The sequence below is a fragment of the Martes martes genome (assembly GCF_963455335.1).
Source record: "Martes martes genome assembly, chromosome: 8".
Classification (NCBI taxonomy): domain Eukaryota; kingdom Metazoa; phylum Chordata; class Mammalia; order Carnivora; family Mustelidae; genus Martes; species Martes martes.
Window position 1 is genome coordinate 120,732,460 of NC_137895.1, and position 18,411 is coordinate 120,750,870.

The window sequence follows — 18,411 nt, forward strand, 5'->3', positions numbered from 1 at the left end:
AAGACATACAGGAGTTGGTAATAAATAGAGTTTTGTAAGGAGGAGTATTCATTTATTCTAAATACTAAGTATTGTACAACAGTGAAAAGTAGTGTTTTCCATATTTAGCTCGGTGACTTTTTATTCAGCATCGGCCATGTTGAAGACATTATTGTAGGCAACATTCACAATGAAAACATTTTATCAGCTTTGTGCAGTGGCAGTATCTTAGCCAAAGAGGTTTATCAGAGGCGCGATTATTGCTAATTGAAAACGTTTTATCTTATGTGCAGTGTCTAGGGAGTAGGGAGCCAAGGATGAACAACGTAGCCCTGGATCCTGTCTTCAGAAACCCTCAAGATGGGGAGATAAACAGTTAAGGCAGTTTTATTAAAATTTTATTTAAAAAGAAAGATGAAAAGAAAACCCAATTTTAAATTATACAAGTTAATAGTGTTTGAACAGCTGTCAGCACACTTTGTTAGAGGTGATTCTAGTTATCTATTGCTACATAACAAACCAACCTATGACTTAATGGCTTAAAAGAGCATTTATTATTATCTTCGCGGTTCTTTCGGTTAACAGTTGGGCACTTCTTGCTTGAGGTCTCTCGTGAACTTGTAACCTAATGGCTGGGACTGGAGTATCTGAAGGCCTGATTGGGATGGATGCTCAGTCTGGTTGGCAGCTGATGTCTGGCAGTCAGCTGGGATCTCAGCTGGAGCTATCAGTTGAAACATTTACCAAGGCCTATACATGTGGCTTGAATTTCTTTCTTTCTTTTTTTTTTTTTTAGATTTTATTTATTTAGTTGAGAGAGAGAGCGAGAGAGAGAGAGCATGCGAGGGGAAAGGTCAGAGGGAGAAGCAGACTCCCCATGGAGGTGGGAGCCCGATGTGGGACTCGATCCCAGGACCCCAGGATCATGACCTGAGCTGAAGGCAGACACTTAACCCACTGAGCCACCGAGGCGCCCTGTGGCTTGAGTTTCTTACAGAACAGTAGCTGGGATCCTAGAGGGAGCATTCTAGGAAATGTAGGTTTATTCTACATGTTTTTTATGAACTGCACATCTCAGAATATCACTTGTACTACATTCTGTGGGTCAAGCAAGTCACTGGAGTCAGTCCACATTTAAGAGGAGGGTTATTAAACTTTACCTCTTGATGGGAAGTGGCAAGTTCACTTTGTAGAAGAGCATGTGGAAAGGGAGTTATTTTTGTGGTTATCTTTGGAATATATAATATGCCACAGAGACCTGCTCTCTAAGTATTGAATGAGAACTTTGACCTAGATAACAAAACAATGAATATATCATTGGAACAAAACATTGGATTTTAGTAAACAAAATAGTAAATTCCATTTTTGATACTTGAGATACACAGTCTTTAGGAGGTTGAATGGCAAAATATGATGTAAGGATCCTTTACTGTTTTCATCTAACATGTGTTTATGACTTTTTGCATAGAAAATTGTTATTCTGTGTTGAGAGAGTTCTACCCATTTGTAGATATTTGTAAATAAGAACAGCTAACGTGTGAATACTGTTTGGATAGTCATAAAGACTTAGTTTCATGGTGACCTTTCATGGTTTTGTTTTATATGCATGACGTGGTAAAACTTAGCTTATGAAAATTCATAAAAGCCAAAGTGAAGATGATGGCATAACATTAGTTAAAGCATTATCAGCTGAGCTATTTGCTACCTGATAAATATTTTTTTTCACAGTGTCATTGTAATTTACATGGAGACAGTAATTCAGTGTGACAGTTTTGGTGACCAAAGTGGATTAATCATAAGGGTTGGTATCTTTTAGCGCTGATATAAACATAAGGCACTATATGTAGAGGGATCTTGCTTTCTGGGTACTTTTCCAGTAAGATGAATGAGCAAGAATGAAACGTTTTGTTAAGTTATTGTTAGATCAAAGGAGTGACTGTTGATGAAGCTCATTTAAAGACTATATCCTTTGCAGAATTGCCTTAAGAGCTTCAACTTCTGCAGTCTCACTGGAAAAGTTTTTGAATTGCAAAAGAAAGCACAGTAGCATGACTCTGTGATAATTGTGTCTGAAGATCAAGGAGCGTTCATGCCTTAATTTTCATTTACCTCTGAGCATGAGGTAGCTTAATTTTAGTAGTTGTAACTTCACATGGAAACCGAATGACTGAGAGTGGTATGATGGGAGACAAGTAGAGTAAAGAGGATTCGATAGAAAAGATGCCCCTCTTAAAGCTCAGCTTTCTTTGAGGCCCAAGGTAGTTCATTAAGGTGGATTGGAATAGTATTTGTGAATAATGAAATTGACTTTGATGCTTTAGTTCATCAGACCTGATATATGTCAAGGCAGCTCTGTACATCCTGAGAAGTCTGTTTCCTGGCCAGTCTGTGATTTGAGAAAAAAAATCATTAGAAGCCACAGCCACATGAAAGTACAGGTATCCTCTGTTTATGCCTCTTCATTCTTACTGAAGGACCTCCACTTGTACCTGTTTACCCTAACTAAAAGAAATTTGAGGGGAATCTTCATGTTTACAATGGCATTCAGTTTTTCTTTGAGCTATTTTAGAGATAGCACACACCTGGAGCAGCAAGACTAGCCCTGCTCAGCTCACCCTGGGGAGCTACACTCAATGTCTCAGCATCAAGCCGCCATAGCTTTGAATTGTGTCTGTGAGCATCTGCTTTATCTTGACTGACTTTGTGCATCCATTAGCAAGATGTGTCCTAAGGTATCAGAAAAGCCCAAGGGAGGTAATGTTTGGGGTCTGGGAATGCTAAAAACATTTTCCTTATAAATTAATGGTCATTGCCTCTTCCCTTTAGGCCATTTAGGCTTACCCACAAGTCTTTACAGGAATGCTGTACTCTTAGATACTTAGAGAATTATTTGCTGCCTCTTTTTTCTCACCCTTTTTCTGAACTACGTGTCTCAGATATATGCATAAAAAGCTGATTTTTGTGGATGGACATAGTTTTGGCCCTGTGACTAAACATATAGTTTGTCTTGGATAATCTCACTTTATGCCTCCTGTTCCTGAATTATGCCCAGTTAGCATCCCTTTCATTCTCAAAAAGGTACTTGTGTAGTTGATAAATTATACAGTCTCTACAGTCAACTTGAATTTTTCATTGAGGGGATAATAGCCTTAGTATACTTAGTTTAAATTTACGTGTAAAAAGAAAGAAGCCGAGGTATGGGTACCACGTAAGCTTTCTTGTACCAGAGCTAGGAAACATATTCAATACATATATGTATACATTCTGTTTACATGAATATTTTTGTATTTACTTTTATATTAACCATAGGTTTGTATTTAAAAAAATACAACTCTTGGGACACCTGGGTGGCTCAGTGGGTTAAAGCCTCTGCCTTTGGCTCAGGTCATAGTCTCAGGGTCCTGGGATCGAGCCCCGCATCGGGCTCCTTGCTCAGCGGGGAGCCTGCTTCTCCCTCTCCCTCTGTCTGCTTACTTGTAATCTCTCTCTGTCAAATAAATAAATAAAATCTTAAAAAAAAAAATACAACTCTTAAGCCTTTTTAGAAATAGTATTTTAGTCATAATCTTTCATTAAATTGTTTAATAATCAAGTGTGTATATATTATTTCACTTTCACCTTTGTGTTTTACTCACTATATTCCTCAGCACTTATAAGCATTCTACTTGGTTTTTTATGACATTATCCTTTTTATGATGTGATAGCCAAGTTTGTTTTGGTGCCAGAGTTATCTTTGCCTTGGTTTTTAAAATTGGCTATGGTAAAACATTTCAAGCAGTATAGAAATATATAAAAAGTAAAGGTTGCATTTCAATGCCCTTTCCTCACTTCGCTTTCCAAAAGTCTTCTGAGTTTGGAGTTCTTTCTTTAAAAAAATGAAAGTGGTTTATAAAAAATATGTCAGAAATCTAGTTTAAGCAACTATGAAGGATTACTTTCTATTAAGTTCATTTACTGAGCTGAATCATCTATGGATCATTATTTTTAATGGTTTTAATTTTAGCATTCAGATAATCCCTTTATATTTCACCTTTACTGGCACTTGAAATTATAATTCTGTGTTTTTATGTGTTGGCATGGTTTTCACAACTGCAAAAATTAGCATGAGGTCACAGATTCTGGCTCCTAAAATAAGTCCCACTATGAAAAAGGCAAAATGTAAATAATAGTATTATAGTATATTAATTCTTCAGTTTAATAATATTGCTGTCAGATACTTTTTTCTTTCTTTTTTTTTTTTTTAAAGATTTTATTTATTTATTTGACAGACAGAGATCACTAGTAGGCAGAGAGGCAGGCAGAGAGAGAGGAGAAAGCAGGCTCTCCACGGAGCGGAGAGTCCCACGCGGGGCTCGATTCCAGGACTCTGAGATCGTGACCTGAGCCGAAGGCAGAGGCTTTAACCCACTGAGCCACCCAGGCGCCCCACTTTTTTTTCTTTTAAATAGGCTCCATACCCTGTGTGGAGCCCAATGGGGGGCTTGAACTCATGACCTGGAGATCAAGACCTGAGCTGAGATCAAGAGTTGGAGGCTTAATTGACTGAGCCAGCTAAGTGACCCTCAGATAATATTAAGATCATACAAAATCAATAGAAAAAGAGCTGAATGAGAAGAGATAAATGCTTTGCATACAATAGGTAGTCAATAAATATAATTTAAAACTTTTTTTTTCTTTTTTCTCCATGCTCTTTAGGAGGAAAGCTTCCAATAGTCAATGAAACATTCTTAGAAACAAATTAGAAAAACAAATTAGAAAAAAAATTTTTATTTTAACTTTTCCCTATTAATAATGACTTTTTTAAAGTCACAGTGTTTAGTAGTTGTATTCCAGTTCTTAAAGACATTTTTTAGGATAATTATTCTTACTGTCCCATTTCTTCAGGGCTCATTGTAGTTCAAATCAGTTGATAAGGGCTTTTCTTTCGTGTATGTTTTCACTATCCATTTCCAAAACTCGCTCATCATCCCAAGTAGAAACTCTGTGTGCATTAAATAATAACTTCCCATTTCCTCTTCTTCCTTGCCACTGGTGACATTTACTTGTCAAGGCTTAATTCCGTGAATTTGCCTTTTTTAAGGACCTCATATAAATGGAATCATATAATATTTATCATTTTGATAATGTTTTATAATATTAAGTAAAACAAATGCCATTTCAATCTGGTGAATTAATATTTTGAGGCTTTCATCCTTTGCGTTGTGTGAATAGCTCCCAGCTTCCATCATCTTACTTCATTGCAAGGCAGTTCTATGGTCAGAACGTAGAGTATTGACTCAGCCACACCTGCGTTTGAATCTTTTTTGTACCAGTTACTACTTGCTTAGGTATCGTGGGCAAGGAATTGAACAACTGTAAGACTCCAGTTTATTGTGAATGTTTTGAAAATTGGATGAGTTCCTTAAGTAAAATTTTGAGAACCTAAACACATAGGTGTTCCATAGGTTATAGTTACTTGCTATTATTATTACTGCTATTTTATAGCGTCCCCACGAAATACATGTTTACACGTACATGGCCTGGTATTAAAAAATAAGTCTGTTTTACTAAGAAGTGACTTCTTCCCAATAAAATGCATTCCTTGTAAGTATACAGTTTGGTAATTTGATGAGATTAGCAAATATATATGCTATATTATAAGCATTACTTCACTCACAGTAGAGAGCATTTAATCACTTCCAAAAGTTCTGCTGTCCTAAGCAACTGTTGATCTGCATTTTGTTATAGATTAAATTTTCCTTTCCTAAAATTTCAGAAATAAATTGTGTAGTATGTAATTTTGTATCTAGTATAGAATATGTTTTGGAGCTAAGTCCAAGTTGTTATGTATATCACTACTTCTGTTTATTTCCGAGGGATATTCCATTGTATGACTATATTAGAATTTTTTTCTATCCATTTACCCATTGAGGTACATTTGCATTATATCCAGTTTTTAGCTGTTATGAAGAGAGCCACTGTGAGCATTCTTACACAGACTGCTTGATAGTGTGCTTTCATTTATTTAAGTGAAATTACGTTTCTGTGATTTCATTTGATGTAAGAGTTATTTAAATTGGTTAGATTTGTGTTTAGTTTTCAAACATTTGGGTACTTCTTAGTTATTTTGTTATTAATCTTTAGTTTAATTCTGTTGTGGTCAAAGAACGTATTTTGTGTGATTTTTAAGTTTGTCACCATTTGTTTTATAGTCTAGAATGTGATCTATCTTGGTGAATTTTCTATGCACTTGAAAATCATGTTTTCTACCATGTGTGAGTAGAATGTTCAAAAGGTCCAGATAGGTGGTAGTATTCAATTATTCTGTATCCATACTTCTTGTTTGTTTTACTTATGCTGTCACATTACTGAGAGGAGTATGTTGAAGTTCTAGGATACTAGACTTGTCAGTTTTTCCTTTCATTTCTGTATATGTATATGTATGTGTATATGTTTCTTTTATATATTTTGAAGTTCTCTTATGCATTAGAATTATGTTTTCTTTAGAGAAGTAACCCTTTCATTATTATGAAATGTCTCTTTTTATCTCTGTTAGTATTCCTTGTTTGAAATTGTTAAAGCCATTTGACCTTCTTTTATGTTGATATGTCTTTCCCTGTCTTGTTTCTTTTAGTCTATCTGTATTTGTTCATTTTTTATTTTTTATTTTTTAAAAAAGATTTATTTGTCAGGGAGAGAGGTAGAGAGAGAACAAGCAGGGGGAGCAGCAGGCAGGGGGAAAAGCAGGCTCCCTGCTGAGCACGGAGCCCAATGAGGAACTTGATTCCAGGACTCTGGGATCATGACCTGAGCTGTAGGCAGACGCTTAACCAACTGAGCCACCCAGTTGTCCCTCATCTGTTTGTATTTAAAATAGATTTTTTTGTAGATAGTTTATAGCTGGCATATACTTGGTTCTTGCTTTTTTATCCAATTTGACAGCCTCTGCCTAGTAATTGGAGTGCTTAGACTACATTTAATGTAATTATTGATATGGTTGGATTTAAAACTACCACTTTGCTAGGAGTTTTCAATATGTTTTATCTCTTCCCTTTTTTCTCCATTTTTCTTTTCAATTACTTTTTTATGATTATATTTTATCTCCATTTTGTACTAATAACCTATGAGCCAAAGAGGAAATCACAATAGCAACTAGAAGTATTTTTAGAGAAATGAAAGTGAAAATAAAACATATCAACACTTGTAGGATGTAGCTACAGCAATCCATAGAGGTAAATTTATATCATTAAATGCTTATATTAGTAGAAGAAATGTCTCGAGTTGGTGATCTAAGTTTTTATCTTAAGAAAAAAGAAGAACAAACTTAAAGGAAGCAAAAGAAAAGAAATGAAAATAAGAGCAGAGATTAATGAAATTGAAAAGAGAAAAAAACAATTGAGAAAATTCAAAAGTAGAGCTGGTTCTTTGAAGAAAAATCAAGTGGAATTTATCCCAGGCATGTAAGCCTGGTTCACCAGTTGAAAATAAATCAGTATAATTCACTGTCTCATCAGACTAAAGAAAAAAGACCCATATAATCATCTCAGTAAATGTGGAAAGTTCTTTGAAAAAATTCAGTATACATTTGTAACAAAATCTTTCATTAATTTAAGAACTAAAGGTAATTTCCTCAACCTGTTAAAGGACATGTACAGAAAATTTTTGTATTTAGCATAATGGCACTTATTTGGTAGAATTCATTAGTGAAACCATCTGGGCTCAGAATTTTCTTTATTGTAACTCATTTTATGAGGCCTGTGATAGGTCAATACCAAAAACAAAAAAGGAAAACCACAGACCAGTTATGTACAAAGGTACAAAAATCCTCAACAACACTGTAATCACACCCAATAATATATAAAAAGGATAATGTATTATGACCAACTGTGGTTATGTAGAACTCGGAGAATTTCCAGTTTTCTTCATATTACTTATTTTTAGTATAATTTTATCATGGTCTAACAACATAGCATGTATCATTTCAATTTTTTTTTAAAAATTAAGTTTTTCTAAATGGTTCAAAATATGGTCTGTCTTGGTAAACATTCTGTATGCACTGGAGACAATATATAGTCTGCTCTTGTAGAGTAGCGTATTCTCACACCCATTTTTCTATTCAATTGTTTTACCAATTTCTGAGATAGGACTGAGATCTCCAACTAAATTGTGGGTTTGAAGTTTTTATATGAAGTTTTATATTAAGCTTTGCTTCATATATTTTGAAGCTTTGTTTTTAGATAAGACTATACATCTTGGTCTGTTATATCTCCTTGGAGAATTGATCCTTTTATCATTTTGTAATTTCCTCTATATCCCTGGTAACATGGCTTGTCTGGAATTGCAGTTTGACCGATACTAATATAACTACTCCAGCTTTTTTGTGGTTTATGTTTGCTTGGTATATTTTTCTTTCCTCCATCCTTTCACTTTTAAGTAACATAGGTCCTTATATTTTAACAGTTTCTTGTAGGGAGCATTTTAGGTGGGTTCTGCCTTTTTTTTTTTTTTTTTAAGGTTTTGTTTGTTTGTGAGAGAGTGAGAGCTAGAGAGAGAAAGAGCACACACAGAGGGAGAGAGAGAAGCAGACTCCCCGCTGAGCTGGGAACCTGACACAGGGATTGATCCCAGGACCCAGGATTTGTGACCTGAGCCGGAGCCAGACGCTTAACTGACTGAGCCACCCAGGTGCCCTGGGTCCTGCTTTTTTAATCTAGTCGAGCAATCTGTCTTACTTGGTGTTTTGAGACCAGTTGCATTTAATATAACTGTTGATATGCTTGGGTTAAAATGTTAAAATTTGGGGTGCCTGGGTTGCTCAGTGGGTTAAGGCCTCTGCCTTCAGCTCAGGTCATGATCCCAGGGTCCTGGGATCGAGCCCTGCATCGGGCTCTCTGCTCATGAGGGAGCCTGCTTCCTCCTCTCTGTCTGCCTCTCTGCCTACTTGTGATCTCTGTCTGTCAAATAAATAAATAAAATCTTTAAAAAAATGTTAAAATTTGCCATTTTTCTAGATGATATGTTTCTTTTGTTGAACTTTTGTTTATTACATATCAGTTGAATATTTTTTGTGAATTCTTAAAATTTCCCATTTCTCTTTTAAAAATGTATTTAGTGATAGCTCTGTAGTAAATCTTTTTAGTCTTTTTTACCTCTGTACTTGTGTATTTCAAGCATTCTTCAAGTTTACTGATCTTTTATTCTTATCTAATTAATTTTATCCACTTTTTAAAAAATGTATTTTTCATGTCTAGAAGTATTATCTTTTTTTAAGCTTTATCCTTTTTACATCATTTCTTTCCTCATTATGTTGATTTGATGTATATCCTTGAGTATACTTAGAATAGGTTATGCAGAGTCTTTGATAGCTAATTCCATCATCTCTGTGATTTCTTCATTTTCAGTTGACTGAATTTTCTCCTAGTTATGTGTTGTATTATAGCTAGTAATTTTTTTTAAAGATTATTTATTTATTTGACAGAGAGAGAGACAGCAAGAGAGGAACACAAGGAGGGGAAGTGGGAGAGGGAGAAGCAGGCTTCCTGCAGAGCAGGGAGCCCGATGCAGGGCTCGATCCCAGGATGCTGGGATGGATCATGACTAGAGCCGAAGGCAGGCGCTTAATGACTGAGCCACCCAGGCGCCCCTATATCTAGTAATTTTTGGCTGAATGCTTAGTGTTACAAATTTCATATTGAGTACCTCGTATTATATCTCATAATTGCCTTGTGTATCATATCGTATCTAATAATTTTTGACTGAATGCATAGTGTTATGAATTTTATATGGAGTGCCAGGTTTTGTTGTTGTTAAAGAACATTGGACTTTATTCTCTCTGAACTTGTTACATTTGGCTCAATTTTATCCTTCTCTGACTTGTTTTTAGGTTGCTATAGGATGGATTTAGAGTCGTCTTTTGGGATAGTTCAGTCTTAGTACCAAGGCCTAAACTCTGGTGTATCCACTGAAGGCTCTAGATATTTAACAAGGACCCTCCATTTTGGTGTGAACTCTGATGACTGCGTGAGCTTTGGGAACTCTTCCGCATACAGCTCGCAGTCACTTTTTGTCCAGCCTTATGGAGGTTTTGATCTATGCATGTGTGGCTTTTTCCTCAGTAGACCTAAGTGGACTCCTATGCAAGTATCCAGAACCATTTCTTCATTTAGCTCCTTCTACTATGTTTTGCAAATTCTAGCTCTCTTGGCCTTCCTGAGTTCTGATTTCTTTCCCCTCAACTCAGTGAGACCACCATTCTCTTGGGATCACCTTTTCTGCGCCAGGATCCAGAAACTGCCTTAGAAGCAGAAAGCCTGTACTGATATCTGAAAAGTGCCTGAGTGGAAAGTTGAGGCAGATGTCTGGCTTATCTAATTGTATTCCTTCTTAGAGATCATTCCGCACTGACTGTGGCCTAATGTCCCACCCAGTGACCTGAGTGTATATTTTAAATACATTTTTCCATTTTTCTCATTGTTTATAATGGGAGTATAAGTCTGGTTCCAGTTATTCCATCATGACTGGAACTGGAAGTTCTGGTCTATCATTTCATTTTCAGAACTTTCTTTTTTTTAAATCCAGAATTAGTGTGAAATGCTTAATCTGTGTTTGCTAAGGGAGAGAGCCTATTAATTTTGTTTGAAAAATTTAAAGGAACTTGTTAGTGTACAGTTCAGTTGTGCCATTAATAAAAATTTAACTTCTCTACTGCAGTCTGCCTTTTGTATAGTAGTCTATTGCTTATTAAGTTAAGGGGGGAAAAGCCTCGATGTACTACTAATTGATTGTTATATTTCTCATTTTTTAGACCCAAAGATTGTCTTCGGTCTGTTATGAGGAGGGTGAACCATAAAGATCCTCATGTTGCTATGCAAGCTCTGACTGTAAGTGATTTCATTTTAAGTTTTACCACAAAACTGTCTGCTAAAACTGAGCCCTTTTAACTTGTGATTTTTTACTTTTAGCTTCTAGGAGCATGTGTATCAAACTGTGGCAAAATATTTCATTTAGAAGTATGTTCAAGAGATTTTGCTAGTGAAGTAAGCAACGTACTAAACAAGGTAAGGAGCATTATTTCCAGTAATGAATTAACAGCCTTCTTTGTGTATTTTATTGTTTGTGTTTACATTTTAAATCACAAAGGACTGGTTTGTGCTTTCCGTTTTTTAAAATCCTTCGTAGGTTGTGTCTGTCCAAGATGTAAGTAAAGTAGATGTTTTTGCTGAAGAGACTCTAAATTTGTATACTTGGGAGAATTGTTTTTTTTTTTTTTAACCAGATTAGAGTATATTTAATCTGTTTCATCATCATTCCTTTCATCTTATAAGAAAATATATTTGTTTCGGGGAGCCTGGGTGGCTCAGTGGGTTAAAGCCGCTGCCTTCGGCTCAGGTCATGATCCCAGCGTCCTGGGATCGAGCCCCGCATGGGGCTCTCTGCTCGGCGGGGAGCCTGCTTCCTCCCTTCTCTCTCTGCCTGCCTTTCTGCCTACTTGTGATCTGTCTGTCAAATAAATAAATAAAATCTTAAAAAAAAAAAAAAGAAAATATATTTGTTTCTCTTTCTGATTAAATAATACCAGTCTATTTTAGGCACAGTTTTTGTAACCATTTGTGTAGATGTGGAGGTATTTTCCTTATGTAGAACTGATCAGAAGTACTGCCAAAATATGACACTGTTTTCATCGTGACATGAGTAAGACCACTACCTGACCATGACAGGATTTTAATGCTGCTTTTTATTTAACTGGATGTAGAATAAGGAATATAATTTATGGAATTCAAGGAATTAAAAAAATTTAAGTTATTAAGTAACATGTGAGGTTTCCTAGTAAAAATTTGTGCATTCTGAAGGTAATTATTTCTGACTCTTAGGAGGAGGGAGGATGGGATAGTATATAATCAAGAAAAAATGTAAGATGTCAAAAGGGAAAATGCCTCATGTTTTTTGGGAAAAATGATTATTTCCAGGTTTTAGTAGAAAACAGTACAGAAATAAGATAAAAATTTATTTACGTAATTCTTTACAGAGTTTCTGTGCTTTCTTGTCAAGCATGAATATGTGTTCTTTTCCTGTTTTGCTTTATTCAGTTGCATTTAGGTATTTTCTACTAATTAATAATCACTTTTTTAATGTCCTGAATGTCCGTCAAAATTTATGACTGTTTATGAAGAGATTTTAGTATACGTTTAGTATATGTTTTCTGTAATTTAATTGAAGATGAGATATTCAAACTTGTATTTAGTGGCATGAACAACTGTTTTGGAAAGCTAACAGCTATATACAAGAGAAAAGACTTCTTTATTTTCCAAAGGTTTTACAGTGAACATAGTGATTTTATACTTGAGGGGGAGATACTATTTTGAAGAAATGAAGTTTCTAGAAATACATACAGTGGACCTCAAACCAGGCCTTGGATAATTAAACAACTTGGAAAAAATACACAGTCAATCATATTTTTAAAAGTCAGGGATTAGGAATAAAGGAACTGTATCATTTATTTTCTCTTTCCACCTTATTTTTTACTGATCTGCAAAGTAGCCGAAACAAAACAGACTACTTTTCTGTATCTTCCTGATGTATAACGCTCACTTAGTTACAAAATACTCTGAAAAGTTCGTCTCTCTGACCAAAATTAACATACTTGATCTGTTTTAATTTTATATGAGATATGTATGCTGGTATCATCTAATGCTTTTTCATAGTGTGAAAAAAAGTTTGATTATTTCTAGTAACCAAGTCTGCTTTCTTGGGTATCATCTATAGCTAGGGGTAGAGTGTGATTAAAAAAAAAAATGTCTATAGCACTTTATAATTTTTATATTTAGTATATTTGTGTTTTACCATTAGCCAAATTAGTACTTTTTCTTACTAATTTTTTTCTCTATTTTCAGGGTCATCCTAAAGTCTGTGAAAAATTAAAGGCTCTTATGGTTGAATGGACAGATGAATTTAAGAATGATCCACAGCTTAGTCTAATATCAGCAATGATTAAGAACCTTAAGGAACAAGGAGTTACGTTTCCAGCTATTGGCTCTCAGGTATTTTGTAATGCCCTATGCATTGTGGCTATAATTTGTTTCTCTAAAGTAGCAACATTTATATGAAATTTTCTTTTTTCCTCCAAATCCGGGTAGGTTTTACTGCTCCAAAGGAATTTTTGTTAATAATCTTGCATTCAGTGGTGCCAGAAAATACAGGGGAATATTAATGTGTTCCAACTTCCACTTTCCCACCATTTCTGCTTCCTTATAAATTAGATTAACATTTTTGCAATTTAAAAATTTTCTGTGGCATTTTTAATAATATAGACAAAATTGCTTTATGATATCCGGTAATAAGACAGTCTTCTTAAATATTCTTAGTGTTTTAATTTCATCTACAAAGAATGACAGCTTAAAAATCAGGACATCCTTAAAATTTAAGGATGAGTTTAGAGGTTCTTTTCAATATGAAATTTATGAATACTTGTGTTAAAAATGAAAAGGAGATAAGGTAATCAGTGAGGAGAGACGCACACAAAGTATCTTCCCTTAATAAGAGCTGACATAAATATGATTGAGTGAAAGGCTTAAATTGCTTTTCTGCCCCTCTTTCCCCCAATTTATGTAATGGGATCAATCTCTGATTTAAGTCATAAAGAATGGAAGGGTCTCTCTTTTATTTATTTATTTTTTTCTATTCTGCATAAGGATCCTTTGGAATCTCCAGCTAATCTAGGATGCTTAAAATGTATGGTAATTTACTCTACTGCCTTTCTCTACTGCATGGATTGGGGTAGAATATGACAAGTGGTGTGAAAGCATGCACAGAAAACTCACAAGCTGTGGAGGGCTCAAGTTTGGGGTTTTGACCACTTCAGAGAATTGTGAAGGGATTCATCCATACTTATCTAGATTTCTACCCAAAGCACTCTTAGTTTATCTGAATATTCTTGAGTTATGAAGATCCAGAAATATGTTTGGGAGATGAAGGAAGGAAAGGATATTTTTCTTCTTATTTGAAAAAAAATCTGGCTTATGAATGGTTTTACAATGATAAAGTATGTCTTTAAGACATATGTGGCTTTTGCTACTCAGAATATTTTCTAAAATCTTTATAATTAAGGAATAACTTTAAGCAGAAAAATCCAAGATATCTTTTAATAAGTTCCTTGACAAGAGAGGTAGTGTTTACTTATCAAAGGTAGACTCATTATAGAAAACCAAAAGGTATAGATGATTAGTGAGATTGCAGTTTCTATGCCCTAAGAAGCTATTTTAGAACTTATTGCTTAAAATGTATTTTGTTGACCTTCATCGTCCTCACATGGAAGCTTGTTAGAAATGCAGCATCTCAGGTGTCACTCCAGACCTATGGATTCATTTTCTCTATTTTAATAAGATCCTCAGATGATTCCGTGTGCATGTTATAGTTTGGGAAGCACTGCTCTTGTGGACAGCTTCGGTTCAAGTGAAAAGTGCTTTTCAGTCCACAGAGGGACTGGTTCCAATTAGAGGAGGCAAAAGAACTAATGATCTATGTGATACGTAGCTTTGGTTAACCTAGAATCTCAGATAGTTGTGTGAACAACTTTAGGGATGCTCTAATCGAATCCCCTCATTTTACAGATGAGGAAACTGAGACCCAGAATGGTTAAGTGACTTCCCCAGGGCCACAGCTCATAGTTGACAGAGTTGGAACTAGAACGCAGGCCTCCTGACTCTCAGTCCAGTGTTCTTTCCACTACACGATCCTGCCTTCCGTTTGATATAGAGGTTAGTGGATATGTGTCTGTTTGGACTAGGCTTCAAAGGACAAGAAGTGGAGTGAACACTGGCAAGAGCATTTACTTATCAACTGATATAGAAGTTAGATTATTCTCCTGTTCAAGAGGTTTAGGACATACATCAGCACTAGTAAAGTTAAGAATTACTTTTCTTTTTTTTTTGGCTGGATGTTATAAAATATATGAAAGCTAATTTGATTGTGGTTACTGTCTTAAGCCACAGGAAATATATAAAATGCATATAAAGTAAAATATGAGGTAGAATGGTGTTTTTTTTTAAAATAATGGTGTCTGATAGCTTATCGTTGAAAACCATGTTTATGAAGAATTTCATGCTTAATGAAAAATGTATCGTGTAGGATCATCTACACAAGTCCCTCTAGATCTTAAACTCAATCGCTTAGTCATTGTTACAGTTTGATCAGACTAGATTTTTGTCAGCATACTTAACAAAAGCCTCTGAAAATGTTTTTAAAGTACATTTTTTCATCCTAAATACAGAAGAAAATAATATAAAAGTCTTAAGTCATACTTTAGGCAGCTAACTCATTTTGCTGCAGTTCTTGTAGCACTAACTTTTGACACAGAGATGTAAAAGTAATGCTAGCACTGTGACTGTGTTTGACTGATTAATAACACAGGTATCATTGCTACACTTAGAACCAGTTGATAGGAAGGAATTTTGAAAAGTGTGCATTTCAGGTATATAGGACTTAATGTAGCTTATTTCTGCACTTCCTTCTCTCTTTTTCTGTTGAAGAATATTTGACATAAAATATTTTATTAGCTTTACGTATACAACATAATGATTCAGTGTTTATATACATTATGAAATGGTCACTTTAGTAAGTCTAGCTACCATCTGCCACAATCCAGAGTTGTTAAAATATTATCGATTCTCTGTGCTGTACATAATGTCCCCCTCCCCCATCTTACTTATTTTATAACTGGAAGATTATATCTCTTAATCCCCTTTGCCTGTTTTGTCCATTGCCTTCACCTGCCTACTGTTGTTTGGCAGTTTCTTTTCTGTATCTGAGTTTGTTTCTGTTTGTTTGTTTTTTAAATTGTACATAAACGTGAAATCATACCATGTGTTTTTCTCTATTTGACTTATTTCACTTAGCATTATATCCTTTAGGTCCATCCATGTTGTTGTAAATGGCAAGATTTTATTCTTTTATTATGGCTGAGTAATTGTGTGTGTGTCTGTGCGCACGTACACGTATACCACATCTTTATCTTTCATCTGTTGATGGATATTTAGGTTGCTTCTAGTCTTGGCTCTTATACTGCAGTGAACACAGGGGTGCATATGTCTTTTTGGGATTAGTAGCTTTTTTGTCTTTGGTTAAAAACGTAGAAGCTTTTCAGATAAAAACCAGAATTACTGAATTTTATGATAGCTCTACTTCTAATTTATTGAGGAGGAACCTGCATAATGTCTGTACCAGTTTACACTTGCACCAACAAAGCAGGTATTCCTTTTCCTCCACATCCTTGCCAATACTTGTAAATTTTTTTTTTTTTTTTTTGGATACTAGCCATTCTGTCAGATGTGAAGGAATTATCTCATTGTAGTCCTGATATGCATTTATTTCCCTGATTGTTGGTGAATAGCTTTTCACATACCTGTTGGTCATCTGAATATTGTCTTTGGGGAAATGTCTATTTTGGTCCTCTTTCTATTTTTAGATTATATTACTTGTTTTTATAACACTTGAGTTATATGAGCTTTTTAATATATTTTAGATACTAACCTCATATCAGATATAACATTTATGAGTATTTTCTCCCATTCAGTAGGTTGTCATTTTATTTTGTTGATGTTTCCCTTTGCTGTGCAAAAGCTTCTTAGTTTGATGTAGTCCCATTTATTTATTTTTGCTTTTGCTGTCCTTACCTGAGGAGACAGATCCAAAAAAATACTAATGGAGAACTTACTGCCTCTGTTTTCTTCTAGGAATTGTATGGTTTTCGAATTACATTTAAGTCTTTAATCCAGTTTATTTTTGGTATATGGTATAAGAAAGTGGTCCAGTTTCATTCTTTTGCATGCAGCTGTCCAGTTTTCTCAACGCTATTTATTGAAGAAACGCATTTTCCTATTGTGTATTCTTATCATCTTTGTCATAGATTGATTGACCAGCTAAGTGTTGTTTCTGGGTTGTCTTTTATGTTCCATTGATCTGTGTTTCTTGTTTTTGCGGTAGTGCCATACTGTTTTGATTATGTTACAATTTTATATTATATTCTAAAATCCAGGGGTGTGATAGTCCTAGCTTTGTTTTTCCTATTCAAGACTGCTTTGGCTTTTTGGCATCCTTTGTGCTCCCATATAAGTTTTATGATTGTTCTAGTTTAGTGAAAAATGCCATTATTATTTTCGATATGGATTGCATTGAATCTGTAGATACTTTGGATAGTATGGACATCTTGGCAATATTAATTCTTCCAGTTCATGAGATTGGCGTATCTTTACATTTATTTGTGTCGTCTTCAATTGTTCTCATCACTGTCTTATAGTTTTCAGGGTACATGTCTTTTGAAATTTATTCCTAGGCATTTTAACCATTTTGTTGGGATTGTAAGTGGGATCGCATTCTTAATTTCTCTTTCTGATAGTTCATCATTAGTATATAGAAATGCAACAGATTTCTATATATTGATTTTGTGTTCTGCGATTTTACTGGATTAATTTATTAGTTCTAATAGTTTTTCAGAGGAGTCTTTAGGGTTTCCTATGTATAGTACCATGTCATCTGTGAATAGTGACAGTTTTACTTCCTTTACGATTTCGATGACCTTTTCGTGGCTTTCTTTGTTTTTTGGCTTGCTACGGTATATATTATTGATGGTACATGACAAGGTAGGGCTTCCTAAAAGCCTCTTCTCTTTTCATGGTGTCTGGGATGAAAACTTTGTTGAGGTTGGGAGATTCTCAGTGTGTTGGGGGATGAGCCGAAGCAAGGACAGCATAGCAGCTGAGGGCTTCTCTCTTCCTTTTGTGCTCTGGCTGTGGCCGGTTGTCCAGGGGGCTCTTATGCCTTGAAGGTCATGTGGACCCTGAGGTTGACCCCCCAGTGTCATCATTGTTGACCCATTTGTTGTTCAGTAGTGTGTCAAGTTTTCATGTATTTGTTTCTTAGAGTTTTTTTTCTAGTAACTGATTTCTGGTTTCAAACCATTATGTTTAGAAAATATGTTTGATGTATTTCATTCTTTTTAAATTTACTGAGTCTTATTTTGTGGCCTAATGTGATCTCTCCTGGAGAATGTTTCATGTGTGCTTGAGAAGATGTGTATTCTGCTGTTTTGGGATGGAATGTTCTATGTATGTTACATTCATGTGGTCTAATTTGTTATTTAAGGCTGATGTTTCCTTATTAATTTTCTATCTAGATGATCTAGCAATTAATGTAAGCAGGTATTTTAAAGCCCCCTACTATTACTGTATTGCTGTCATTTTCTTTTCCTAATTTGTCCATTAATAGTCATTTTATATATTTAGGTACTTCTATGTTGGGTGCACAAGTATTTACAAGTGTTTCATGTTTTTGTTGAATTGATCCCATCATTACGTAATTTTTTTTTTTTTTGTCTCTTGTTACAGTCTTTGTTTTAAAGCCTGTTTTGTGTGATATAATTAATGCTACCCAAGGTTTCTTTTCATTTCCGTTTGCCTGGAA

At 34.9% G+C, this 18,411-nt stretch overlaps 1 protein-coding gene across 1 annotated transcript in view; it reads left to right on the forward strand.

The window, feature by feature from the left end:
* STAM (signal transducing adaptor molecule) overlaps window positions 1–18,411 on the forward strand; it is a 97,584-nt gene that overhangs the window by 36,757 nt on the left and 42,416 nt on the right. Inside the window, exons 3-5 of the mRNA XM_080810100.1 lie at window positions 10,763–10,838; window positions 10,920–11,015; window positions 12,849–12,995. Coding sequence (XP_080666226.1) covers window positions 10,763–10,838; window positions 10,920–11,015; window positions 12,849–12,995 — 319 coding nt within the window. The remainder of the gene's footprint in view (window positions 1–10,762; window positions 10,839–10,919; window positions 11,016–12,848; window positions 12,996–18,411) is intronic.